General features: G+C 39.5%; 1 protein-coding gene and 2 non-coding genes across 5 annotated transcripts in view; 1 reads left to right on the top strand and 2 right to left on the bottom strand.

The window, feature by feature from the left end:
- Window positions 1-23,337, bottom strand: part of spag17 (sperm associated antigen 17) — a 27,809-nt gene extending 4,472 nt beyond the window's left edge. The window contains exons 1-40 of one of the 3 annotated variants that reach the window (XM_008435886.1): window positions 23,146-23,337; window positions 22,449-22,592; window positions 21,824-21,883; window positions 21,470-21,598; window positions 21,152-21,317; window positions 19,845-20,048; window positions 19,596-19,756; window positions 19,331-19,468; window positions 18,504-18,582; window positions 18,270-18,391; window positions 17,938-18,141; window positions 15,874-15,975; window positions 15,525-15,675; window positions 15,237-15,425; window positions 15,126-15,163; window positions 14,895-15,011; window positions 14,505-14,659; window positions 14,171-14,280; window positions 13,585-13,649; window positions 12,094-12,375; window positions 11,882-11,996; window positions 11,612-11,755; window positions 10,957-11,058; window positions 10,702-10,820; window positions 10,450-10,588; window positions 9,885-10,042; window positions 8,319-8,412; window positions 8,097-8,251; window positions 6,946-7,063; window positions 6,586-6,857; window positions 6,331-6,504; window positions 5,981-6,111; window positions 4,675-4,805; window positions 4,437-4,591; window positions 4,186-4,362; window positions 3,984-4,097; window positions 3,663-3,835; window positions 3,537-3,587; window positions 989-1,082; window positions 20-161 (exon numbers count right to left, since the gene is read on the bottom strand). In XM_008435886.1, coding sequence (XP_008434108.1) covers window positions 20-161; window positions 989-1,082; window positions 3,537-3,587; window positions 3,663-3,835; window positions 3,984-4,097; window positions 4,186-4,362; window positions 4,437-4,591; window positions 4,675-4,805; window positions 5,981-6,111; window positions 6,331-6,504; window positions 6,586-6,857; window positions 6,946-7,063; window positions 8,097-8,251; window positions 8,319-8,412; window positions 9,885-10,042; window positions 10,450-10,588; window positions 10,702-10,820; window positions 10,957-11,058; window positions 11,612-11,755; window positions 11,882-11,996; window positions 12,094-12,375; window positions 13,585-13,649; window positions 14,171-14,280; window positions 14,505-14,659; window positions 14,895-15,011; window positions 15,126-15,163; window positions 15,237-15,425; window positions 15,525-15,675; window positions 15,874-15,975; window positions 17,938-18,141; window positions 18,270-18,391; window positions 18,504-18,582; window positions 19,331-19,468; window positions 19,596-19,756; window positions 19,845-20,048; window positions 21,152-21,317; window positions 21,470-21,598; window positions 21,824-21,883; window positions 22,449-22,592; window positions 23,146-23,244 — 5,473 coding nt within the window. In that variant the 5' untranslated portion in view covers window positions 23,245-23,337. Of the gene's footprint in view, window positions 162-988; window positions 1,083-3,536; window positions 3,588-3,662; window positions 3,836-3,983; window positions 4,098-4,185; window positions 4,363-4,436; window positions 4,592-4,674; window positions 4,806-5,980; window positions 6,112-6,330; window positions 6,505-6,585; window positions 6,858-6,945; window positions 7,064-8,096; window positions 8,252-8,318; window positions 8,413-9,884; window positions 10,043-10,449; window positions 10,589-10,701; window positions 10,821-10,956; window positions 11,059-11,611; window positions 11,756-11,881; window positions 11,997-12,093; window positions 12,376-13,584; window positions 13,650-14,170; window positions 14,281-14,504; window positions 14,660-14,894; window positions 15,012-15,125; window positions 15,164-15,236; window positions 15,426-15,524; window positions 15,676-15,873; window positions 15,976-17,937; window positions 18,142-18,269; window positions 18,392-18,503; window positions 18,583-19,330; window positions 19,469-19,595; window positions 19,757-19,844; window positions 20,049-21,151; window positions 21,318-21,469; window positions 21,599-21,823; window positions 21,884-22,448; window positions 22,593-23,145 lie in introns of all 3 variants that reach the window. The other 2 variants (XM_008435888.1, XM_008435885.1) reach the window with 2 other exon arrangements.
- trnag-gcc (transfer RNA glycine (anticodon GCC)) lies at window positions 17,798-17,868 on the bottom strand. Its single transcript has one exon. It is a non-coding gene; the product is annotated as a tRNA-Gly (tRNA).
- Window positions 18,851-18,922, top strand: trnam-cau (transfer RNA methionine (anticodon CAU)). The gene has a single exon. It is a non-coding gene; the product is annotated as a tRNA-Met (tRNA).
- Window positions 23,338-26,128: the final 2,791 nt, after the last annotated feature.

The raw sequence follows: 26,128 nt of genomic DNA, 5'->3' as shown, positions 1-26,128 counted from the left end.
TCAGCTGTGTCCATACCGGTACTTTTCTCAGCTGTGTCCATACCGGTACTTTTATCAGCTCTGTCCACACCGGTACTTTTCTCAGCTCTGTCCACCTTGGTAGGCAGTGGAAGATTCTGTGATGTACTTTTTATGTTGGGTCTTTGGCACTGTAGCAGATTCTGGAAAAACAGGCAGCTGTTCAAGTTCCCTTTGCCATTAATAAGGTCATTTTAATAGAATAGTAACTGCAACTGGTTTGTGGAATCTGAACTGTGCAATGAGCAGACCACATTAAATTAAATTAAAAAAAACTCAGTAAATAATCTTTACCCCGAGTTAGATTTCTAATGTTTGAGGCTTTTTAGCAACACTAGGCAATCAAGTAATGTAAATGAGTAATTCTAGTATTAAGTTATATTTAAAGTTGTAAAAATTGTAAACTTTGTGTATTTATTTCAATAACAAAACTTTGACTCAAAGGATTGCTTTATATTACAAAAAACATAAATAATGATGAATAATCATAAATAATTTATTCATAAATAATATTTGTGGCAGGATGAAAACCGAGGATAGTTCAAAAATATGTGTTGAAATTCAATTTGTAACTGATTTCATATTGCGAAAAAGGGGCTTGGAGTTCATGGGACTGCACACCAAATTTATTTGGTGTGTGACCTTAATATTTAAAACACTAACGATGAAAAGACATAACTTGGCTTAAATTTAAAGTCTTGTTTGAGAAACAACAGGGTCAAAAAAATAATCTACATACTAAGATTAAACAGTGTTTCATTCCTTGATTGCATTGGAGCTCCAACTAGCATCGTACCTACATTTACACTCATGGTGCAAAGTTTAAATTAATATTCTCTAATAATTTAATATCTTATTGACGGGGAAAACAAAAGTAATAATTATGTTGTACAATTAGATGTAAATTCAGGTACAAGGCAGTTAAACAGGTGTATATGAATGTACTGTATAGTAACAAAACACAATGTACTTGGTAAATTTGAAAGTTTTCTGGATGGAAATAAGGAACAGAACTCTTCGTCCTCAGAGCCTCTTTGCAAGTCCTTTCTTCACTCATCTCCTGTCTGAAATACATAATCAAGCAGAAAATATTAAACATAAATAAACTGCCCTGTCAGTCACATACAATTTATATAATGCTGGTTCAATAATTTCCTGCTTTCTTTCTTTTAAACCTGGAGATGGTGGGACTGAAAGAGCTCTATTTGAATGAATAACAGCATACAGGAAATTACACAGTAGAACATTTTGTGCCTGCATTTCTGTGTGTGATGACTTTCCACAGATATTCTGACCATGTAATAAAGAATCCAAATTATAAAGAACTTAAGTGCTGCAAACAGTAGAGTCGTGGAAAAAAAACAAGAGAACAATGTCTTCCCGAAACGTATAGATATTGAAAGCATAAAATAAACGAATCACAGACATTTCATTGTATTTAGAAGCAAAGAAGACATTTCAAAAAAGATTATTTTGCGACACAATGACCTCCAGTATATAGATAATACATCACAAATGTAATAACCAGAGCAGAAGGACTGGTTGATTGGCAGAACAACCACTATGAACATATAACCAAATCTACAATAGTTTACATCAAGGCAAATTGTGTGTTGAAATGACATCGTCCAAATTCTGAACTAAATCAAACTGGTAACCTATGGCAAAATGATGGCTTGAATTTCTGGAGATTCTTAATTAGGACAGAAATTTTACCAATATATTTCGATCTTTTAAAGACAGAAAATGTCATAATCTGGGAACTAATTTATTATCTGGGTTCGAGTCACAGAACGCAATGAAGATTTGATTCAAATGAGGACCTTAAAGAAAAGTCCCACGAAAAAAAGACTACATAGACTATAGGACAATTAAATATTGTCCACCAAATCTAAGACTTTTGACTAACATATTTAAGGCCAAATTATGTTTCAATTAATTTAAGACATTTTAAGGCCTTAATTACAGACACATTACCTTATAAACATATAGCAAAGGTTTCCATAGAAAGATTTACCCAATTCCTTCTTGTTGCCAAAAATAGACAAAATCTGTTCAAGAACATGGGGTTTCATAGTGAGACAGATTAAGGTAACCCTAATTTAGCGCCTTTGCTTTTTTCTAAAACAAAAAGAGCAGAAACCAAAGGTGGAAAATCTGCTGAATAGTTGGCAACGGAGGAAAACGGACGGCTGAAGCCAGTGACTGAGTGCTCTGCGCTGTTGGGCCATCAACTGCGCACACATCTAAAACGGAATATTAGTTCAATTACTATTCAAAGGGGTGGCGGAACTAAAGCAAAGAACACAAAGATGACAAGAAAACCGGATATAGAGGCGCCAAGTTCAAGCAAAGAAAGTGCTAGAAGATGGTGCTAATGCTAAAGGCAAAGAACATGGCTGCGACTCGACAGACGCCGCTAAGAGCGGAAACATTGTTCACTCGCATTAAAGTCGAACCCCAACGCACCATCTAGGTCGATACTGATCAACTTTCCCCAAGATAAAGTAAATGATTCTCAAACAGGCTTGGAAAGAGAAAATTATAGTAGGCCAAAAAACTTATCTTTATATCGCCCGACGTGATACTCCGACGCAAAGCGTAGAAACGGGCGAAGGCGATCCTAAAATAGGACGGTGTGGGCTTCCAGACGGCTCTTACTCCGATGCTATTAGGAAAGTTTTACAACAGCGCAGGTGAGGCCCAAAGTAGATGAACGCAGCAGATGTTTCTCTGTCCCGACACGGAGGGGAAGAAGGCGCAGGTGCCAAACCGCTCCGATTGGTCTGGCTCGAACGTTGTCATGACAACGCGTCCAACGCCGTTGTCATGACGGCGTTGGACGTCATGAGTTGAATCTTTTGAGGCCCTACTTAAAATTACTATAGAGTAAAAAGATTCAGATCGGAAGTATAAACACTGTATGTACAAGATTATGTTTGATTTAATATCGCTTCACTGTCAGCATCTGAATACATAGCCACAAAACCTGCAATTACTTCCTGTCGTCTTCGTCTTTTCCGCCAGTAGTAACACCTGGTTTCGAACACATGACTCGTGAGACGCGGAAAAAGTGATTTTTTTTACTGCAATAAATTATTTTTATTTATTTTTAATTGGCGTTTCCAGTACTTAGTGAAAAATACTTCTAGCGACGATAAGAAAAGCAGTAATTTGGAAAAGACTCAAACCTGAACCACCCACGCATAATCAGTAGGACTGATATTGTTCAAGAAATATTTCTAATGGAAAAAATTACACTCACCTTAAGACTGAAGGAAAAAAACACTCAAGAAAAATGGGGCAAATGGATTAGCTATAAAAGACTGTATATGGACATTGGATAGACAGAATTTTGTTAAATCTGATGCCTCCTGCTGTTCATGTGCACATAGTTTTTTATTTCTAGACCCAGTTGTTGAGGTGCTTGTAAGGCTATGTGTTTTTGTAAAGCAAGTAAAAAAAGAAAGATTTGCTAAATTTATAAATAAAATAGTGTTTACATCTCCTCCGTTTACCTGTGCAGCTCATGTCTTTCAGTCCATCTCGACTCTTTTCTACCAGTAGAACTGGAAAACAGAGAGGAGGCTTAAAATAGTTATGGCTTCATGTGGGAGTTAGCCACTCGTTAAACGTATACATACAGTGTGTCATCAGCACCGAAGTTGTCAGTTTCTTCTGAAGGAATTGACAGCTCAAGTGATGCTTTGACTCCCTGACTGTACATACTGGCATAGTCTGCTGCAGGTGATTTAGTTTTCGCATCTGAGCTCCTGGAATCAGAACCGTGACTCTCATCGTCCAACTCTGCAAAAGACTACAAAGTGAATTCCCGGTGGCTTTTTAACACCGCATGAAAAATAAATGTGGACTCTTTTTAGAAGTCCAAATTTAAAGGGAGTCTGTATTTCTTCAGAATATACTTGAACTAAACTGTAGGTTTGGCTCTGTGTGTGTTTTGGTACCAGAATGAGACTGAGGAGATCCGTGGCTTGAGCAGTCTCTTCGTCACTGCGAAGCTCTTTCACTTTCATCTGCTCTGCCAGCACCTCTCTCTTTATCAGCCACTCGATGTAGTCCTGCATTCACATTTTACTGCACGTTTGTTATCTCTCCAAAGGTTTCAGGCAAAGGAAGCAGGATTATTTTTGCAGGGACTTTGTGAACCTTCAGCCGTGAATCTAGAGCGTCTCTGAACACCGAGGTGAAGGGTCGGTGCTGGGAGAGTTCCCTGATCTCCAGGACTCTCGGGCAGCTCCAGACACGCTGCCGCGCTAAAGAACTGGCGCATCGCTCCTTCTGAGACAGAGCAACGCTGGTACCAGAACCAAGCGGAGGGCTGACCTGGGAGAGAGAGAAACCCAGATGGATTGTGCATTTGATGCTGGCCTTGTTCGATGTGTTTAGATATACGTTACCTCTGCAGTATGGAACTCATCGGAGCGATTCCTGAGGTTTGGAGGGGTGATGTCAGGGTTTTGTTTCTGTAGCACCCATTTGGACCAGACGCTCTGGTGGCCCGGCTTCAGGATGGTGATGCCAAACTCGTCTGGAACACACGATGAAGCAAACACTCTACACGGGGAGCTAATTTTCACTGCTTGTTGTGAAATGCAGGCAGGGTCTTGAGTGATTACTGCATTTTTAAATACGCACCTTGTCTTTCTGGCAGAGGCTCCTTGAGCAGTGCGATGGTGGGGTCGGAGTACGCCTCTTGGAGCAGCTCCTCCACAGTGTGTGAGTTCAGCAGTTCAGTGCCTGAACCGTCTTCATACACCAGAAAAATCCTGTAGCAAAAAAAAAAGAGCATGAAAAAAACATATATATATATATATATATATATATATATATATATATATATATATATTTAGGTGGTGCTTGGGTGAAGCGTGCAACCCATAAACAAAGGTCTGAAACCTCAGTGCGGTCGTCATGGGTTTGAGTCCTGGCCCGAAGTTTTATCCCCCTCTCACAACCCACTTTCCAGTCTGACCTCTATCAAATAAAGGTCACTAGAGCTTACGGTTGAAATCTGAAGTTTATGTAAACTGAAAAAAGAGAGACACACGCCGCTTTTTCCTCACTGTCTAAAGTAAATTAAACCAAACTTCTCTTGTTTTAGGTCAGAAAATTACCCAGATTATTTCTATTTACTAAATGCCACAATATTGAGAGAAAGAATATGACAGAGACAAGTCAATGTATTTGGTAGAACTGTGTTCGAACTGTACGACTTGGGTCAAATGTTTGGTTTTTCCTTCCACAAGCTTCTGTCGACAGTTTGCAGGAGTTCTGGCCGGTTCCTCCTGACAGAACCAGAGTAACTCAGTCAGGTTTATAGGCTGCCTCGCTCACACGCCTCGGCAGATCTACTCAACTTCTCCGCAGGATTGAGATCAGGATTTGATTTGGCCAAAACATTGACTCTGCGTCCCTAAAACACTTCATGACCACTTCGGCTGGTTGCTGAGAGTCTTTAACTTCCACATAACGTTCTTTCCTCATGATGCCATCTATTTAGTGAAGTGCACCAGTTCCTTCCTGTGGATGAATGGCTTCCTCCTCACTAAGTGACATTACTGTGGATAATAACACTCAGTATTTGGTAGATTAACCCCAGCATCTTCACAGGGGTTTGGTTTTCTTTCTGGGGTCAATCTGTACGTTTTGGACCAAAACAAATTCTTCTATGGGACACAAAACCCATCTCTGTCCTGACCAGGATTCTCACCATGTCTATACTTGTGTTTAATTGTTTGAACAGATGAATGTTGCTCCTTCAATTCATCTGGAAATCATTCCCCACGTTGAACCAGACTTGAGCAGCTGCACAATTCTCTTCCTGATATCCGGTTAATATCCTGATTTCTTTCGGCTTTCCCACAGTGTCAAACAGGACAGCAATGTGTTCAGGGTTAGAGAAGTTGAATAGAACAATCGTGAAGCGTGTGTCAGTGGCTACCTGGGACAACGATCTTTGTGTTTCACATCAAGCGTGGCCCTTGATTTGTCTGTCTCCTCTTCTTCCTCTTGTATAGGAGTTTCTGGAGCGGGAGTAGTAGTTAGCAGCAAAGTCTGTCCATATTCTACCACCTAAAACACAGATCGATATCATCTAAACTATTTTCACAATGCAACAGAGATCATTGATTTGCTCTTTTTGATGAGTAAGTGTCATGTTTTAGAGACAGAAGACCTAAAGATATGTCCCGTTTTAACTTGTTCTTGTATCTTTTTCAACAGTCTTGACAACATGACAATCAGGACGTTGAATTTCCTTGACAACACAAACTAATTATTTGCGAACCGGACCTGGAAGTGGTTTCCGTTCTTGTCTGAAACATCACACACCACTTCATCTGTGTGACTCATGGTGTAAACTCCTGGTCGGTTGGAGGAGGACGAAGCATTCGGCTCGAGGTCAGAGGTGTAAACACATTTCCCATCAGTTTGGATGTGCAGAAACCCGTTTCTAGACGGGAACACCTACGACACAGAAACGACGTCTGGGAATGACGAATGAAAGAATCTGCACACACAAGCCGAAGCGTAAACAGTGAGCCGGACCTCATATTCCGCTTGGTTGTTCCCAGTGATGATGGTTCCATCGGCTAGAAACACATGAGCTGCGTGGCGTTTCGGGTACATCACTACCGATGCGCAGCCCTCCTTCTCCACAATCACCACCCGCTCTCTGGTCGAGTCTTTTTCTTCTTCACTCTTATCGTTTGTAACCGTTTCGTTCAATTCGTGGGTTTCCGAGGTTTCGCTCATCCCTTCTCCTTTTTCACAAACATCTTCATGCTCCTCTGGTTTGGTCACACAATCAGCCACCTCCTCTGGAAAAACAGCAGAGACCGCCATGTTTGTGACATCACAGTGTGAATAAACTGGGTGGTGTCAGACGGTTAAATGTGTGTGTTTTACCGTTAGGTGGTGTGACTAGAAAGAGGGTGGTAATCCTTGTTCCGTCTGCATGATCAGCAATAATAGATCCATCTGGGCTCTTGACCGTAACCACCAGATCTTCCCGGGTCAGCATCACCTAACAACGGCAGGTGTAGCGAGGAGTTTTAATGAATTAAAAGCTCAGTTCATGGCATCATTTCTTGTATTAATGGACAGGTGGTTTATAAATTTAGATTTGCAGGTCATAAATGATTAATTCATTTTTATTCCTATGCATTCTAAAATGGTCCAGATAACCTTCTGAAGGGTTTTTAAACTTCCTCTAAACACATTAAAGGTTTGTTTTGATTTTTTTAGATACTGGATAAGAAAACAACAAGAAACTGATTCATGACAATCACTTTTATACACACTCACCAACCACTTTATTAGGTACACCTGCTCAATTGGATATCCATGCAAACAGAGAATCATTTGCATGTGTGCATGCATATATAGATATGGCAGATATGCATTTCTATATCTAGGGGAGAATTCAACTTTGTAAAGTTCAAACGGAGCCTCAGAATGAGAACAAAGAGGACTGAAGTGAGTCTGAAGTGACAGAGGCATAAAGCAGAACAGGTAGACACGTTCAAGGTGTGCAGGATAGCATTTCTGAATGCAAAATACTGTGAACCGTGAAGCAGATGAGCAACAGCAGCAGAAGACTGGTGTTACTCCCGAATGGTAAGAAAATGAAACTGAGGCTTTAATTCAGACCGGCTCGCCGAAATTAGATAAAAACAGAAAAGAAAAACCCATCTGATTAATGCAGAAGGTATACCTAATGATGGTGATGTTACATTTGACTCTGTGAGAGTCAGAAGCCGATATATTGATGGTTTAAAATTTTTTTACAGTGCACTTAGTGGATTTCTAATATTACAGAGTCAATGTAGTAAAATTACAGAAGTCTAACATTGAAACTTTAATAAATGCCAGCACATGAATTTTCTGTTTTTCATTTCACAAAGTGAAAATGAAGTAAAAAAAAAAGTCACTCCTTAACATCGTAAATTTTTTTGGACAACAATGGAATAATTTACTTGTTAAGTTAAGAAAACCACACCGATAACATTTCTTCTGCTTAAAACTGAAGTCTGGTAACTTGATCTGAAGTAACTCGCCTCCTGGGTGACGGGGTCTGTGGCCAAGAAAGTGCACAGAGAGGTTGTGGGTATGACGCTGTATGTTGGCCCAGTGGTCCAAATCTGATCTCCAGTTGAAGTGGTCGTCTGCCATGACTGTTTCTGACGCTCATTTTCCTTCTCTGAGGTCTCCTCTGATCACAAACAAAAACATGTTTGACAAAGTAAGTGCTGCTAAAGCTTCTCATGAAGAAGTCCAACCTGTCCGCTCATCATCAGACACCAGACCTGGAGCTGGACCTGGAGCTGAACATGAACCTGGGGTGAAGCTGACCGATCCATCTGCAAATAGCAACTACAACACGGACAGAAGCAGATTAGGATTTATGTTTATGTCATCACCTGGTGGTAGGCCTGTCCCGATAAACGATAAATCAATTAATCGCAAGATAAATTAAACCTATTGACCTCATTTTAATTATCGGCTTTATCGTCTCTTCCTGCCTTTTTTTCTTTCTTTTGATTACACTGAATGAAAAAAGGCTCAGCTCCAGTGCTCTCCACTGACCCTCCCTTCCTCATTTCCTTAGTGTAATGTCCAGCTCACATAACACGAGTTGTCGGCCGACTGTCGGCTCATTTTCAAACCCTGAGAGACACATTAGGCGACAGAAATCCTAGGTATAACGGTTCGATCGGATTCGTCGTGCTGTGTGGTGTCCAGCCACATGGGCACAAAATAATGGCTACAAGTCCAGTTAACTAATTTTAATATCAGGCATTAATCAATGCTTTACTAGAATCTACCTGTGATGCATGTGGCTATAGAGTCAGCGTAAAGTCCTGACTGAATGAAAATCATTATAACCTATTTATGTCACGTTAACGAAGAACAGCTGAAAACCTACTGGGTTCATCAACTGCGGTAGCAATTTGGCTCCAACTCCTCCCCTTGTCATTTCAATATTCTTTGCACGAAATGTTGAATAAACATTAATGTTGTTTCCACATATCATCTCCAATGTCAGCTGGACTTTGGGTTGCGCTATGCCAGCTATTGGGATTCCCCTCCGTAATTTCCCCTCAGAAAGCACGGAGGAGAATCCGCGCTTTCTGATTGGCTACCTGTCACATTCTGCGTTAAGCTCCCAGTCGGGGAAAACCCAATTTAGATCGGAGCCGTAACACACCACACACTGCAGGATGATCAGTTACGAAATCACCAGCAACAAACTTAGATCAGCCAACGTTCTAAGATTATCTTAAGGGGAAAATAGGGGCAAAAAATCGTGTAGTGTGAACTATTGCATTAGGTAGTCGGATGTGCCCATCTTCTCTATTTAAATCTAGTGATTACTGAAGGGCAATATAGTATACAGACTTCATAATCTGCACTCTTTTGGTTGAATGTAGTATTTATTTCCACTTTGGCTTTATGTTGTTTAGTTTTTATTCAAGTACGTTTTTGTTAATGAGACTGAGAATCCATTTTATTTTTGTTTTTGGTTGTTTTATTTAGTTTATTTTCCAGTGTAACGTGTTATTTTGAAAATAAAGTGCATCTATCAGGAAATCGCATGCATTATTAGTCATTTCCATTAAATCAGTGTCAAAAGGTCTTGAAACAATATTATCGTTTATCGCAATAATTTTCTAGATAATCGTCCAGCAAAATTTGTTATCGTGACGGGCCTACCTGGTGGTGATCTAATACCAATCTGAAGAAGAAAAAAAAGAGACTTAACGTCTCTTCAAGCTTTGACAACGTGCAGATGACCGTCTTTCTTACATCAGATTGAAGACCTGGCAGCATCATTGTGTGCGTACCTCTGCGGCGCCATCTCTCAGGTAACGAATCACGACTCCTTGGTTGGTAATGATGCGATGCAGTTCCTGAGAAAGGGATTTGTCCGGCAGATCATTCCCGGGTTTACAGTGGAAGGGAAAGCTCTGCTTGATCAAAACGCCGTATTCAGGCGACTCTCCTGCACACAAAGCAGTTCCAGGAAGAACCTTCATTTGGTAAATATTAACCTTCCAGAAACAACTTAACAGAAACAGCTTTATACACACAGACATACTCTTATTTAATAATCAGGCAACTTTTGAAAGCTGTTGTTTGCACTGGATTGTTTAAAAGTAATCAACACAAATGGATGTCAGATATAAACACATTTTTAAACATCTGTCATATAAAATACAAAATATAATACAATAATATTTGCGGTTGTAAAGTAGCAAAATGATGGGAAAACTTCAATGGGTGTGAATATTTTTTGCAACAAAAAAAAAAGGTTTTCTTCCAAAGTTAGAAATGAGAGGCGTTGAAACAAAGAGGCGGCTGATTGAGCAGCTTGCGAGTTACTGTAGTTTCCCTCCGGCTCAGACTGACCTTGTGAGTTGTCAAGCTGAAACTGCAGCAGCAGGCCGTTGGGAACAGACAGACTGAGGCTGTTGAACGGAGGCGGCGGCTGAGGTGGCGGCTGAGGCGGCGGCTGAGGCGACGGCTCAGAAGGCTGCTCTGCACACTCCTTAAAACATACCAGCAATTTGGTTAATGAGCCACAGCGAAACATCTCAGAGTTTAATATCAAAGCTTTTACATTTTGTATCAGTGTTTAGTGTTCGGGACAGAAAGTCTGACCTGACTGGACGGCCTCGGCGTCATGGTGCCAGAGTTGGGAGAAGGCAAAGCGACGGGTTCTTCTGGGGAGGCTTTTGTGATTTCCTCCTCTGTCGCCTCCTCCTCAAGACTCTCTAAAACTCAAAATAAATACGATCTTCTGTTTCACATGAAAAAATTACATAGTCCATGATAAATATTTAGAGCATGGACAGTTCAGGTGTTTCCAACTCAAACCAGAGAATATGTTCTTATCCGGGTTATTATGTAATAAACCTTTGTATTGTCCTGTTGCGCCGTAGAAACTGTATGAGAGGTGGATTTGATTGCAAAGGACTGCTGAGAAGGAGCACAGCTTCACTGCTTCTGGCTCTAAAACTGAGACACAATAACAGAGGGATTTTTCATTAATATTAATACAAATACATTAAGACAAGAACAGATCCAAAGGGCATAGACTAAAGTCATCTAGGCTTTTAAACCCTTCCAGATCAAACAGGTCTGCGACCGTCCAGCCAAATTTGCAGGACCATAATTCCGCTACACTTTGCGCTATTTGAAAAATTCCAACAGTTTCTAAAAGGGGAGACGTTGCGCTTCCTAGCCAATATCGAGTTATTATGGTAATTTCACTCCCGTCGTAGCAGGAAGTGAAATTAATCTGAGGGGCGCTCTCTTAATAGACGGTACATTGCGAAAATAACTTGCTAGATATTGAAACTTCCAGTTGTTATGGATAAACGGGCAAATATATTTTTACTCATAGGATATTTAAAGAACTGCTTACAATTAAAATAAGCAAAAATATTTAAAAAGTTAGGAGTTAATGATGAACTATAATAGTTATTTTTCCAAGGTGGAATAATTATACAACAGATAATCATTCAACCTTACAAGGAGAGTGATTCAAATAAATCAATTAATCACCAACCACATTTCACTCCATCCTTTTGCTCCGTGTTCTTTTTGTCCTGCGGCTCGCTGGGAGGTTTCAGGTATTTGGTAACAACATGGTTGACGTGCGTGTAGAAATGGTGTCCGTCCTTCCTCAACGCTACTTTCATCAGGGAAGAACCTGGAGATGAAACATCGTTTACTTCAGGCGAGGGCCGAGGAACGCACATGCAAACTCCCAAATACACTTTAAACAAGCAAATGTGTTAGAAAATCTCAGTCGCAGATTGATTTTAACCATCTATACCTTCGACAAAGTTCACGTTCTCCACAGTGACATGTCCTCCATCTGAGGTGTAGATTTGCTGGGCACATCCCGACACCTGGATCAGCTGTCCGTCCATGGTGTAGCCGATGAATCTCTACGGCAACAACAATAAATAAACACCTACTTATCAGCTGGAGGAGGACAGAGTGCCTTCCTGTTTAATGATTTCAATTTTTTGTGTGTTTCTTCACATTGTCAAGTTCCTCTGCCTTCTTCAGGCTGGCCATTTCAGAATCAGCAGATGCCATGGAAGCGGCAGATTCGATGGGGGTCTTGGCTGAGTTGGCTCTTTTATCCGCTTTGCCCTTCTTGTCACCAGCCGAAGCCCTGCCTTTCTTGTCACCAGCCGAAGCCTTGCCTTTCTTGTCAGACAATGCATCGTCTGATTTATTTTTGCCTTTCCCCTTAGTGTCCTTCTTTAATTTTTTGTCCAGCTCCTCTCTCTTCAGGCGCTCCTGCTCCAGTTTCCAGGCCTGTCAGGCAAAACGAACCATAACTTCAAAGGAGAAGTGAAGCGTCTGCTTGGGAATGTGAAATAGAGCCACGTCTATTTTTAACTAAAATAAATAATTTGCAGACTGGTATGTCAATGAAGGAGAAGGTATTACAGTTTACATGATATTCTTTGCAGATGAAACGTTTTATAAAATAGCTTCAGTACCTTGTAAAAGCACTGATACCTGATTACCACAAACTACAATGTACCTCACCTAAAATATTCAGCACACCAATTACCTTTTGGCATCAAAGTAGATGGCAATGATGATTATATGGGTTCTGTGAATGTTTTTATGTAGTTGTGTGGACATTTTGAGCACCCACTCAATGGAAAATGTAATTTGTGGGTCAGGGGTGAGATTTCTTTAGGTTATTGTTAGATATAAACTCAAGTAGTTAGGTTTAGGGAAAATACTTTGGTTGAGATTTAGAAATTAATTAAAGTAAATGTTCACACAAGTATATTGAGACACGACTATACGTGTGAGAAAGAGCAAATTTGTCACCTGAAAGTGAAAAGCTGTTAGGATGATGAGAGTATAAAACCTGCAACACTCGAGCAGCTACTGTTCACACTCCCTCAACTACTGAAACATGGTGATGGCAGCATCATGCTGCAGAGTTGCTTTTCATCAGTGCGGACAGGGAAGTTGGTCAGAGAGAAAGGCACTGAAAAACTTGCAGCTAAAAGTTGGTTCTAAGTTTTCACACTGTTGACTAAAAGGGGTTAAAAGAACTCCACACCTTTCATAAAACACTTCTACTTCATAAATAACTTATCGTAATAAAACACAGTTTGCCGTTTCAATTAAAAAATGAGAAGAAATTAAAGGGTTGTGAATACTTTTGCAATGCAAAGTATAACCCAGCAGTAATTCTTCATTTACACTGTTTTATATCAGACCAGCTCCCCTTCCTCCATTCCTCACCAGAAATTGTTCTTTTACACTAAACTCCATTTTAAACTTCATAGATCACAGACAACTGGGATTTAATTATAGAAGCTGATACATGCTGCTGTGCTGCTGAGGGCGACCTTGTTTGTGGGACATTAGAGTCACATAATGAAAAGATGTCCTGGTAATGATGGATCGGCTTTGCACTGCAGGCTCTGGTTAATTACACGCTACTGAATAATTGTGTGGCCCGTGTGTGAGTTCAGTGTTGGGTTTGAGGAAACCGACTTTGAGGGACTCCTTTCTGATGACGGGTTCCTGAGTTTCTTCCGCCACTGCGGGGCATTCAAGGTCTACAAGGAATAAAACAAATGCAGGTTTGCTGAGGTTATGCACTTTATCCCTAAAAACATAACTTAACGGATTAAAAAGTATAGTAAAAATAATAAAAAATACTGATTTATTCTGCCTGTGTACAACCAAATAAACATCCAGGACTAGAAATTTGAATTTAATTGAAGATTTTCTGACTTTCAGGTAAAAAAAGGTTCTTTAATTACAATATTTGTGCAGAAAATATTTTTTCTACAATATATGATGTTTTGGTCAAATACGCTACAGTAAACATTAAATTAAGCAAATCATAAATGAAGAACAAACATGACAATTGAATAAAATCAATACAGAAAAGGAAAATATTGTAAATATATGAGAATATAATTTTATCCTTGCACAAACTGTCAGTAGAAATCAGTTTGTACGAGTTTTTGCTCCATAAAATTTGCACCAAGTTAAATGTTTTGAACTCGTGGTAGTAAAGTATGTGTGCATATTTACTTATTCAACACAGACTTTTCTGAAACCAACACATTACCTTTTGGAGTCTCTGGAGGCATCTGGCTTTTCATCAGCATTTCCTCCCTCTTCACCTCTTCCTCCTTTGTCCAGTTGTAGATTTTATCAGCAACATGCTCCAGATATTTTCTACGGCAAACATCAGGGGAATCATATTTACCTGCAGATCTGGAGGAATGTCAGCTTCACCTGACATAGCCGCTACAAATTTTTATTTCCAAACTGAACACTTTTGCATACTCAATTCCTGTCAATTTGATCACACTCTGTTCTCTCGATTGGTAAGTATTCATTTTCAATTCCCCCGTTTATGAAACAACGAAACGGCGTCCGGTGAGGGAGGAAGTGCTGACCTGAACTTGACATCAGTGTGGAGGGCCTCGTCCCAGAAATGTTTGGACAGGCCGTGAGAATTCATAGGATTGTGGCAAAAAACATACAAGATGTTTGCGTAGCTTCCTCTGAAGATGTCCATGCAACAATATTCCTCTGAGGCCTTTTGCAGAACCTAAACAAGAGAACGTGCAAAGCTCAAATCCAGTTTCTTTTAGAAGAAAAATTCAGAAAACTAAACCAATTTAGAGAGAAAACAGACAATGCACAGAGTTAAAAGCAGGTTTTTGAACAATCTCAATGATTACCTGGATTCTATGTTTCTGCGTCACCGATTTTCATGAAATCGGTGAAGCAGAAACAGAGATGTTCTATATTATTGTAATTAGAGAGTCATAAACAAAAAACACCTGTGGAAAAACAGTGGCACTGTGATGTTCTGTATAGTACCAGTCAAACAGACATCTTTGTCTCCAATTCTGGATTTCACATAAATCCAGCTGGCTGCAGATTTCCTCATTCAGATGCTAGAGAAAGAAAAATACTGGCAAGTAAATCAAGGCCAATCATTAAATTAATATTTCCTTTCAAATAAAACATTCAAAACTGATGCGGCAGCAGAAATAATGTGTAAACAATACCTCTGAGTTTCCAGGGTCTTCAGTGAGAAATGTTGGCTCTGTAGAGAAGTGGCAGTATGAGGTACGTAGGTGACATCTGGCGTCTCTGAACGGTTTTACATGCTTACATACCCACAGTCCGCGGGGTTTGAAACTTCTGTTTAGCATATAACAAAGGATTTCCCCAGGGGATAACAGTCTGTGTCTGCTGCGTTTCATCGTCGTTCAGTAAAATACCCAGCTGATCCACCGTGGTCAGTGGCATAGCCTCAAACACGCTCTGATCAAACAGCCGCTCCACCTCGGGCCAGGCCATGCCCTCTATAGGAGATTATTACGTTAAGAAACTGTGAGACACGTAGAGGAAAAAGAGAACAGATATAGCAAATTGGCAACAGGTTTGGTGAGCTCCGTTCTGACCATCTGTGCAGTAGTGCTGCAGCTGTTGTTTCATTCTCCTCCAGCAGGTGTCACCGTTTCTCTGTTCAGCGACTGACTGAATGAGCTCCAAGACTGGACTGGTCTTCAAAATGGATGTCTCTACCTGCGCTGGATTAAAACCCTTAACCACCTGCATGGGTCACACACATGTAGACGAACACACAGCTAGCACATCGCTCTAAGTTGTAGAGTGAATTATTTATATTAGCACACAATTTAGTGGTGAGTAAGGAGCTGACAACTGACTCAAGAGACAAAATCTTACATATTAAATCAGGTGTACAAACACTTCAAACATGGAATTAACAGTTTGAGAATAAACCCTCACAGTGACGTTCTGTAACCGTATTCCCCTCTCGTCGTGGTATCTGAGAAGCACAGGGTCGCCAGGCCTCTGAGCATGCTCTGTCCTATAATTCCTTATCAATCTCTAACGTAGAAGACATAAGCAGAAAGTAGAGATGTTAGAAAGTGTTCTAACATCTGTGTTCACGCAGTGCATCACAGATGAACATACAAGAACACTCCCTTTAAATTTAACAGTTTAATGTATTTTAAGCATCTTGTTTTGTTTTGGGGGTGGGGGTTGTGTACTCTTCTCTAACTTTTACACTTTATTTGACAAAGAATTAAAGAGTGGAATCGGTTGGTGTGTGGTTTGACCTTGAATTGACAGAGGAGGCATAAATCATAAACCCTTATACTGAAAAGCATTGTGCAGTTACTGGTTTCAGAGTATGGTTTCAAAGCTGCTAAAATAAGCACTGAGAGTCAGCTGGCTGAAAGAAGACACGAAAATTTTTCTCTCTAGGAAGCTAACCTGGACATTTTTGCCAATTTTAGCATAGAAACTAATGCTTGCATACCTAATGGAGTAGGACAACGTTATTAAAATGCAAGTGATAGCCCACATGCTACTGGGGGAATTTTAGCACACTTTAGCATACTGAATAGAGTGAGTGAATGTTAGCCAACAGGAAAGTAATACCTCGTCCTATTGAGAGGATTTCAGCCAACTGTAGAATAGAATCAAGCTAATTTTAGCACATGCACTGTTTGATCACTGAAGTGAAGTAAGTCCATGTTAGTCAACTTCCTCATGATAGCCCACATAACAATGGTAGCATTTAAGCTAACATTAGTATTTTAGCTAATTTTGATATGAAAACAAAGCTCAACACACTGAATTCACTGCTATCCAACATGCCCATGTGCTACTGACCATATTTTAGTTAATCTTAGCATTTAAGCTATTTTCAAATTTATGCTTGTTTTCACACTAGATGGAATATGTTGCTTGATGTCAAAATGCTAGTAATAGCCATGCTAATGTTAGCATTTTAGCTAAAATTAAAATTTTAGCTAATTTTGATATAAAAGCTGAACTTATATTTGATAGAGTAAGACAATATTAGCTTGATGGTGATTGCCAAAATGTAATAAAAGCTTTTCGGCTTACCTGGTCATTTTAGCCAATTTTAGCTTACAAACTAATGTTTGCTTAGTAAACAGTGCAAGATATTAGTCAGCATGCTAGTGATAGCCCACATGCTATTGACAGCGTTTTAGCAAACTCTAGCATACTCAAGAGAGTGAATCAATATTTGTTTACATGCTAGTGATAGCCTATATGGTAATAGTAGCATTTAAGCTAACTTTAGCCTTTTAGCTAATTTAGATATAAAAACTAAACTTTATATACTGAATGTCTTAAGGCTATGTTAGTGAACATTTCAGTTAAAAAGTTAATGCTAAAAATAGTCTAAATGCTATACAAAACATTTTAACTAACTTTAGTATTTGATTATCTCCCTATTCTCAAATCCATGTTCTTCTGGAATCAGCTCTGCAGCTGATCACAACTCAACCCATAAACTTCTCTCCTTTCGTTTTTCACCCTTTTAAACTGCTTATTCATCTAATGTTCTTTCTTTTTAAATGGTGCAGTCAGCTTTGACTGATTTGTGAGAACACTTAATAAAAAGAAAGAAAATTTGTGTTCAGGCAAGGTTTGAAGTGGCTTCACGCTTCAAGATGAAGATCACAGGAAAGAAAGCAGCCAAGTCTGCTCATAGAAGAGTACGATCCTCCCCCGATCATGGCGTCAGAGCGGGTGTACTCCGTGTATGCTGCTACAGCGGCTCTAAAAGCAGCATACAAAAAGCGGAACAACATTGGCTGCTCTTAAGACGGTCCTGCCCACTGAAATATGAGACGCCTGCCCTAAAGACCACCCTTTAAAAAGCATTTGCTGCATTGGCCGGGAATCGAACCCGGGCCTCCCGCGTGGCAGGCGAGAATTCTACCACTGAACCACCAATGCTGCAGATGATGTAGCTTCATCTACGTGGAGATTTCAATGTACTGAAGTGTGTGTTTGGTGTCGCCATACCGCCTTGTCCTCTTCCTTTTCCACAGTAGTGAGGACCTCATTTAACAAATAGTGTTTCTCTTCTTCTGTGTTCAGCAGAGGCAGGAAGCTTTGGAGCATATAGCTAACCAGATCACAGTCTAACCATTGAGCGGTGTCAGCTTTCTCCTCTTCCCCAGCAGTGGGAAACAAAGTGAGCACAGGCACCTCTGAGGAAACCACCACCTGAACAGAAATGTATGTGCAAGAAAAACTGTTTATGCCACAATAAATAAAGAGGAAACCGGGAAATCTTCCATGCAAAAAAAATGTAATATTTAACCTAGAAATGTAGGGAGACGTTGCACACCTACCTGCTCCAGCATACAGTGCAATATCAGGGGTACAGAACAGGCTTCAGGGGGAACCATGTCCAACATTTTGCTATAGTAACACATGTCCACGTTCACAGATACAGTTACAGCCGGCTTGATTTCTGTACAGACAGATTTTAGAAAAAGAAGACCTTACCAGCAGGGTATGTCAAAAAAGTAAGCAAGGATATGAATGAACAGTGGACAGATAAGTTAGGAATAGAGAGGTTTAACCTGCAGGCAGAAAGCTAGATGCTTTGGTTTGCTTCTTTTTAGAGCGAGGGATCTGCTGAGCGACAGACTCAACAGCTACCTGGAAACACACAAGGTGAAGCTTTAATTAACTAGAAACAGACTAACGCAATTCAGCAGAGGGCGTAGGAGGGTCTTTGATATAAATTTAACAGGAGGCAATCAAGTCATGCACCATCCGTGGTGGCGTGCTGCCAACAGCCCATGAATGCAGAAGCAGATTGCTCTGTGGCTTTGCTACTAAGGCAGATCAATAAGAAATCATCTGCAGAATGCAGCAGGATCTCCTGCACCCGTAAATAATGTACAGTTCTCCAGGTGCAGCACAGAGCAGAGTGGCGCAGCGGAAGCGTGCTGGGCCCATAACCCAGAGGTCGATGGATCGAAACCATCCTCTGCTAACAGCATTTTAGGGGCTGTCATCTTAAAATGTTTCATCAATGTTTGGATTAAATCAGACTCCAGCTACAGGAAAGCAGAGAAATAAGTTATTTTTATCTTAAAATTATCTATACCATTAATTTTATCCTAAATTAATGGTATAGGTCAATAAAAAGGCAGGTTGGCCAATTGTAAAAACAAAAACAAGCTGAGGACTGTGATATAGTGCACAGAATAGGATAACACAGATTTTTATGTACATAATATGCATGTGTGCATCTTTCAATCAGATTGTGGTTGAGATCAAACCTTTTTCATGTGTGCCAGTGATCCTTTTACATTTGGAACATCAAACCATGTTCTGGTAAACAGAAATTGATCAGAATATTCTGAAAGAGACAGTTCTGTATGCTAGCTTTTAGTTTTACCTCTAAATCCTCCGTTACAGCTGTGGGTACAGGGATGTACCGGACATTGTCTCTGTAGTGCAGATGCTGCCGGCGCCACTGCAGACAGTCATAGATGAGCCTGGCAACATCGTCAAACATCCGGTTTCCCAGCTCCAGCTGAACGCAAAAGACCGACACGCAACAACATTAAGCAGCTGTAAACATTTGCGGAGAGGGGAAAAAAAAAAAGTCTTAAAATACATAAAAGCCGTAATAACAACAAAAATGTTCAGACTCTGCTCACCAGAGAGTCAGGGTCTGGTATTTCGAACGGGAGTGTGAGATCCGGGACCATGTAGCTCAGCTGAATCACGTCGTGGAGCTTAGAGTCTGGCGGGCCGCTGTCTAAAACCGACCTCAGGCGAGTCCAGAACAGGTTGAGCTTCCTGGTACTTTCTGGAACCTCTGAACACCAGAGAAAGCAGGAACATTTGGTGAATATCAGAACACGTTATACTAGATTCATATTTCTGGTCTGCAGGAGACTTTCAACCTGCAGGCACAACTGGAGAGCTCTGCTCCGTTTCCTCCTGAACGATCAGCTCTACTGGTTCTGGAGAGATTTCTTTGTGCTTGGAGCATAACTTGATGACATTCGCAACATAAACACCGATGGAATTAAGCACTCCTATCAGGTCTGGCTGGTGGAAGCCGACAATCAGAATATAGTGTTGGGGACCATCCTCTGGCTCATCATCTGAGGAAAATACGGTAAGAGACAAGTTAGGGTCCTAACCAGGGAGGGAGGGAGTTCAAAAGAAAGAAAGGATGTAAGGGAGCAACAACAGGAACTAATCTAACTAATCACAGGAAGAAAGGAAGGAAGGGCACAGAGGAAGAAAGAAGATCCCTAGGATGGAAAGATACAATTGAACTGAAATACTTTATTTTCCCTGAAGGGCAATTTGTAGCAGAGTCTACAAAATCAACACAAACACACACAAAACAAGAATAAAACAAAAAAAAACAACTTACATTTATAAAATTGCATCAGGTCTCCAACTAGCACAATTCATCTTGAATCAATTACAAACTAAAGAGATAAAGGAATAAAAGGCCTCAAACGCCAGTCTGATTTTGCCCTTTTGGCATCTGTAAACCTTCGATGTTGCCTTCCTGGTGACTCTTGTTCTTAAGAGCTGAAGAGGTTTTCTCAAAGAGCTCACCTGCTATCATCGACCGAAAATGTTGCCCATGTTTCTATACTGGCTGACCATCTCTACCACTGCACCATTCATGAGTTCAACTGTTGGTTGAGTCGACTTCTTTGAAAATCAATTAGCGTCTCTTTAGTTTCCGAAACATTTAACTGCAAGCAAATATTATCGTACCACTGAATGAATGGGACTGTGACCCACCTCCTTGTCTTAAAAGAGCCTAACAATAATTACAGAACCGTCTGCAAATTTAATAATGACCCATAACTCTCTTTATTAGTGTAGAGCATTAAAATCAGAGGTAACAACACCATCTCCCTGACGAGAGCCACTTAAATGTGAAAGAAAGGAAAAAACAAGGAATGAAGAAAGGAGGGACAGCAGGAAATGAGGTGGGAAGCAACCTAAAGGACAAAGAAGGACAGACAAAATAAGATCATAATATTTAGACAATGGAATAGGTAATAAAGCCAGGAATTACAAATATCTTTGATATTTCTCTCTGCTGAAGTCCAATTTCAGACTTTTTAAGTGTGTCTAGACACACTGTGATCACTAGAATAATGTGCTACATAAAAAAATGAAATAAGAAATAAACTCACATCTAGATAAATGGCTAGTTCCTGACAGGATTTTTCTTTACCTATATATATGGGCGTCTCAGGCTCGCCCCTGCGTTTGAGCTTGGTTTTCTTGTCCTTGGAGCTGTCGGGGGTCTGGCCCTTTCCCTTTTTCTCTTTTTTGTCCTTTTGTTTGCCCTTTCCATCAGATTGAGGTTGAGTCTTTTCTTTTTGTTCCTCACTTTTCAGCTGAAATTGACAAAAAAAACAAAAAAACATGAAAACTAACCATTGGTAGACAATGTGAGCTCTAAAGTAATTCAGTGCAGTTAAATCCCACTCCTGGTGAACAAACTAAAGAATTGCAAAACACAGAGTGAGATTTATGGCGAAGCATTTACCCGCTCAACTTCCCGCCTCTTCTGATCACAGGTTTTGACCTCCAGCAGCTGGAATTTCACTAATTTTGCCACCAAGTCGACAGGAATCTCCTCTCCGGTATCCAGCAACGTCTTAGCATGCTCAGTAGACTAATTCATTTACCCAAGCATGCAAACACACAAATATTTTTAGAAAAGAAAACGTAATGAGTTTAGACATCTTGGTCTGCAACATGCAAAAAATTAAAAGTCCATCCACCAGCCCAAATATTACAACCAAGCAGTTCTTTACGATCATAATGTTTCACATCACATGATGGTGATTCGATATATTGTGCAGCTATTAAACTAAAGCGTCCAGCATCCCAAACCTACCTCATAAAACAAGGGAAGAGGGTCTGACTTTTTTGCTTTGGGATTCCCCAGCTTATTGATCTGTGAGGAGAATGAGCAATCAGAAGCAGCAACAATGCAGTAGATGCCATCTACAAACTTAAATTTGTAGGTTTTTTTTTTTTTTTACTTTTGTCAGATGAGAGTAAAATTGAACTTTTCAGCACCAAATACTACAGCAGGGTTTCCCCCAACATATTATAAGCCTGGCGGGCCACCAGGCTTTACTTGTGCCCCCACCAGGCTAAGCATTGCTTATTTATCTGAGTTTTTTTTAAATGTTAGCATTTTTTCAGATTTTATAGTTGGTGTTCAGGTATTAATCGTACAGTTTTTCAGTAACACATAATTATCAAGTGATATTTTCAAATTCAACTTTAAAGATTTTTTAACTCAAAAACCTGACGGGCCGCATGAACCACCGGGCTCAGCAGGTTTTCTGGGGGAAACCTTGATAAAGTGTATTTTAGGTCCATGTTGAAATTTCCGGTTAGCCAAATATGCCTAACATTTTTCTGAGAAATGATTTCATAAACAGCGGAGAGCTCAAACATATCGTCGTTATGTTTGTGGCTTTCGCTTTTTTTCAGGTCAAATGAGCAGATACCTTTTCAACTGTGCTGTCCCACGATATGAGGGAGAAAAGTTTGCGTTGTGGACGTTCAAAACTCAAAACCAGAGTCTTGACGAGTTCTTCCTCTTCTTCTGGACCATCTCCAACAACGAGAGACACACAGGCAAGCCAAGTGTCCTGTGGAGGTCATGACACCCAGATAAACCGCTTAATTGAAGGACCGCCATTGCTGCTAATTAGGCTAGCATGTGACTTAAGGCTGAAACAGGAATGTTTCCGTCATAATATATAAACTGTATTACTTTAGGCGCACTAAGTGCTTAAAACGTCTTTAAATTGAAAAAAAAAAAAGCAACAAGATAAATATTACAATTTTTATCTTGTTGCTGTACCAAATTTTCTGACGAGCGTCAACTTCTTTTTTTATGGCGGTTAGGAAGCAGCGTTTAGATGTGCATTATCGTCATCTACTGGAATGGAGCGTAATATCGCACAGATTTATAACAAATGAATAAAATAAATAAATAAATAAATAAATAAATAAATAAATAAATAAAATAAACTTCCGGTTGTCGGTCACCTTTCAAAGTAAAAGCTTAAAAGTAAGCCTCAATAAATTCGACAGATGATGTCGAATTTATTTATATATGGGTTTTATGCCACATCTAAACATGGCGATGTTGATATACAAGTATCAAGAACACAAAGAGGAGTAGGCGAAATGACAAACCTCAAACTGCGCTTTGACGAGATCAGCCTCCCAGTTCTTATTAAAAGGTTGAACAGGGCTACTTTTCTTACCAGAGCCTTTTTTACCTGCCGGTGGCATTTCTGAAAACGTATGGCGTATAAAATTAACAAAACAACGCCAAAAATCAGGTTTAAGAAGTTAAAACTATGAAGTTTTCATGTAGAGTGTTTGTGTTGTCCTTAGCAACCAGGTCACCGTTAAGCACAATTCTTAAAGGAGCCGCACCTCATTTAATAGCACCGTGAAAGCTTTACTTTCAAGCTAAATTATAGAAAAGTAAGGAAACTACATTATTAGTAGTTTGCTCTGTTAGACACTTCTAAGTTAAATATTGTTATAATTTCTGCTTTTCTGCACTGACCATACTTGCTCTGTATATTACACACATAGCGTCAAGATTGTTGTCTAAAATTTGGTTATGAAATGTAGTATCACCTACTTAAGTAACTACTAGCACTACTTCCACATATTTTTATTCAAGTAAAAGTAAAAAATAGACGTTCAAGAGATTAAAAAGGCTTAAAAAGGCTACTTAAGTACCGTGTAACTCATCATTTATGTCTGAATTAACACTTAACAATGATGGCAACAGACAAGCAAATCATAAAAGCTAAAGTTTGGAGCAACTTCTGGCATAATAACAACAACACTTGTGCATAAAGCTTAAGTATAAACAAGATAGATGGCTGTGTCTGGTGTATTTTTGGTTAAAGCATATCATAACTCGGAAGAGTTGCGATATTTCATAATAAAGTTACTCAAGTGAAAGTAAAAATTATGGGGGAGTAAAACTACTTATAAAAGTAATTTATATCTATATTTTAAAATATGTACAATCATTTAATTTGAACTCTAATCACTGCGATTTAGTCCCAATTTTAATTCCTAAATGTTTTACTTAAAGTTGTCCACAAGATGGCAGTATCAGGCATACCTACTCCTGTGCTCAGTGTTATTCAACTGTTTGTTATTGGGCCCAGTTTCTAGAGTTGGAGTCTGAACCCCACAGTATGAAGACGAGAAATGTTCTGATAACGGAGTTTTTTAAAACATAGTTATCATGAGCCGCACAAATAGTAGCTTAACTTTTCATTTGTATGGTTCCACCCAGTCAGAGCTCAGGTTTTATGTCTTATCAGTATCAGGTGTGTAAAATCTAAAAACTCCAGCATGCACACAGCTACTGTAAATGCTAATTATGTAAGTAAATGTAAGTTGTAATTAATATTCTGGCACATATTTTGCTTGATATCTGTGTGAGAACCAATGACAGTGAGTATTTTAAGAATACAAACTCAGGGCACATATACTGTGAGATCTAAAAAAACAAAGATATTGTTCCATCTGATGAGTCAATGAGGTTAATTATATCTAATACACCAGGGAAATGCTGTAACGGAAATAAAGCTGCATGTGCACTTTTTTTTATTTAAATAAAGAGAGTGTTTTGAATGGTAATTAAACTCATCCTCAAGTGGAATACAATTAAAGATACTTCGCTGAATTTCTGATAACGGAGAGTGAAGCATTTCAGGCCATTTTGCTGCACCCACACACTATAAACAGCCATTAAAAGGAGTCACAATACTTTTGAAATGGTGTTGTAGCACTTCTTTCTATTTATTTTTTAGATTTTCTGAGTGAAGCACTGGACAAGATTAGTGCCAACGACGTGATTCATTTCCACCTTTAAGAAAATCCGACCTGAAAAGGCGTAAGTGCACTCAGCTCGATATTCTTTCTCTGGTTATTGTGTCCAATCACAGTGACTCTCTGCGCTATCTTCCTTGTTTGCCACTAAATTTCAATCAATGTCCTCCGAACAGTTTCACCAGCGTAAATGGGACATTGCTGTCCGGGTGTTTCTTTTCGCAGCCCACTCCCAACAGAGGCCCATAAAGGCACAAAAGCAAGACAACGCCCACCTGTTAGATGCCAGAGAAATTCATCTTTCACGCCAGCAGTTCATTAGTTACGGAGGCAGAGCCCTACGAAGGTCAAACAGCAGCGAGACAGAGTGACACTCTGTTCTGGCTGCGTGGTACATGGCAACGTCTCAAAATATCCATAGTTCTTTTAGGCTGCAGTGAAACCCCTGCATCATGTGCCTGTTAGGGATATTTTATTTCACTCTACGGCATTTATGATGGTTTATTAAAGATCTGCACCCACTTGATACTCAAAATGATGTATCGTATTTGAGTTAATATAATCTGATCAGGCCAAGAGGTGCTTTGCATCAGTGTGTAAAACCAGAACAGCAAGTCATGATGCTATTTTTCGAACATACTACAAGTGTGGTTTAATGTTGTTTTGACAAGCTAAACAAAGTTCATATCAAGTAACAAGGTTTAATCCAGGTTCTCCCAAACTATTTGGCAAAAGTTTGAAGGGTTTTACTCATCAAGACTTAACAAACATGATGTGGTAGTTCTAGAACTACAGCTCTGGAAAAAAAATGAAGAGACCACTTAAAATGGTCAGTTTCTATAGGTGTATGTGAGTAAAATGAACATTGTTCTTTTATTCTATGAACTACTGACAACAAGCGCACATTTAGGGTAACACTTTATTTGAAATGGTATACATAAAACTGACGTGACTGTCATAAATTTGAAGGAGTCTTTGTGAATGTAAATTTGCATTCAAAGCTGCATTAAAAGTGCATTAGAAGTATCAACTTAGCATTATTTGGTAAATAATGACTTTTTTTATACAAAGTTGTAATAAAAATTACATTAAAAGTCAATTAAAAGTGTCAGCTTTCCATTAAACGTTTCATTATTTACCAAATGACACTTCTTGACAACAGTCATAAACATTCATAAAGACTCCTCAGGTATTATATCATGTTTATGACAGGTGTTATATCATATTTATTATAGGTGTTATGTTTATGACAGGTGTTATACCATGTTTATTACAGGTGTTATGTTTATGACAGGTGTTATATCATATTTAT

This window comes from Poecilia reticulata, linkage group LG18 (genome assembly GCF_000633615.1).
Source record: "Poecilia reticulata strain Guanapo linkage group LG18, Guppy_female_1.0+MT, whole genome shotgun sequence".
Taxonomy (NCBI): Eukaryota; Metazoa; Chordata; class Actinopteri; order Cyprinodontiformes; family Poeciliidae; genus Poecilia; species Poecilia reticulata.
This window is presented reverse-complemented; position numbering and strand designations above follow the sequence as displayed.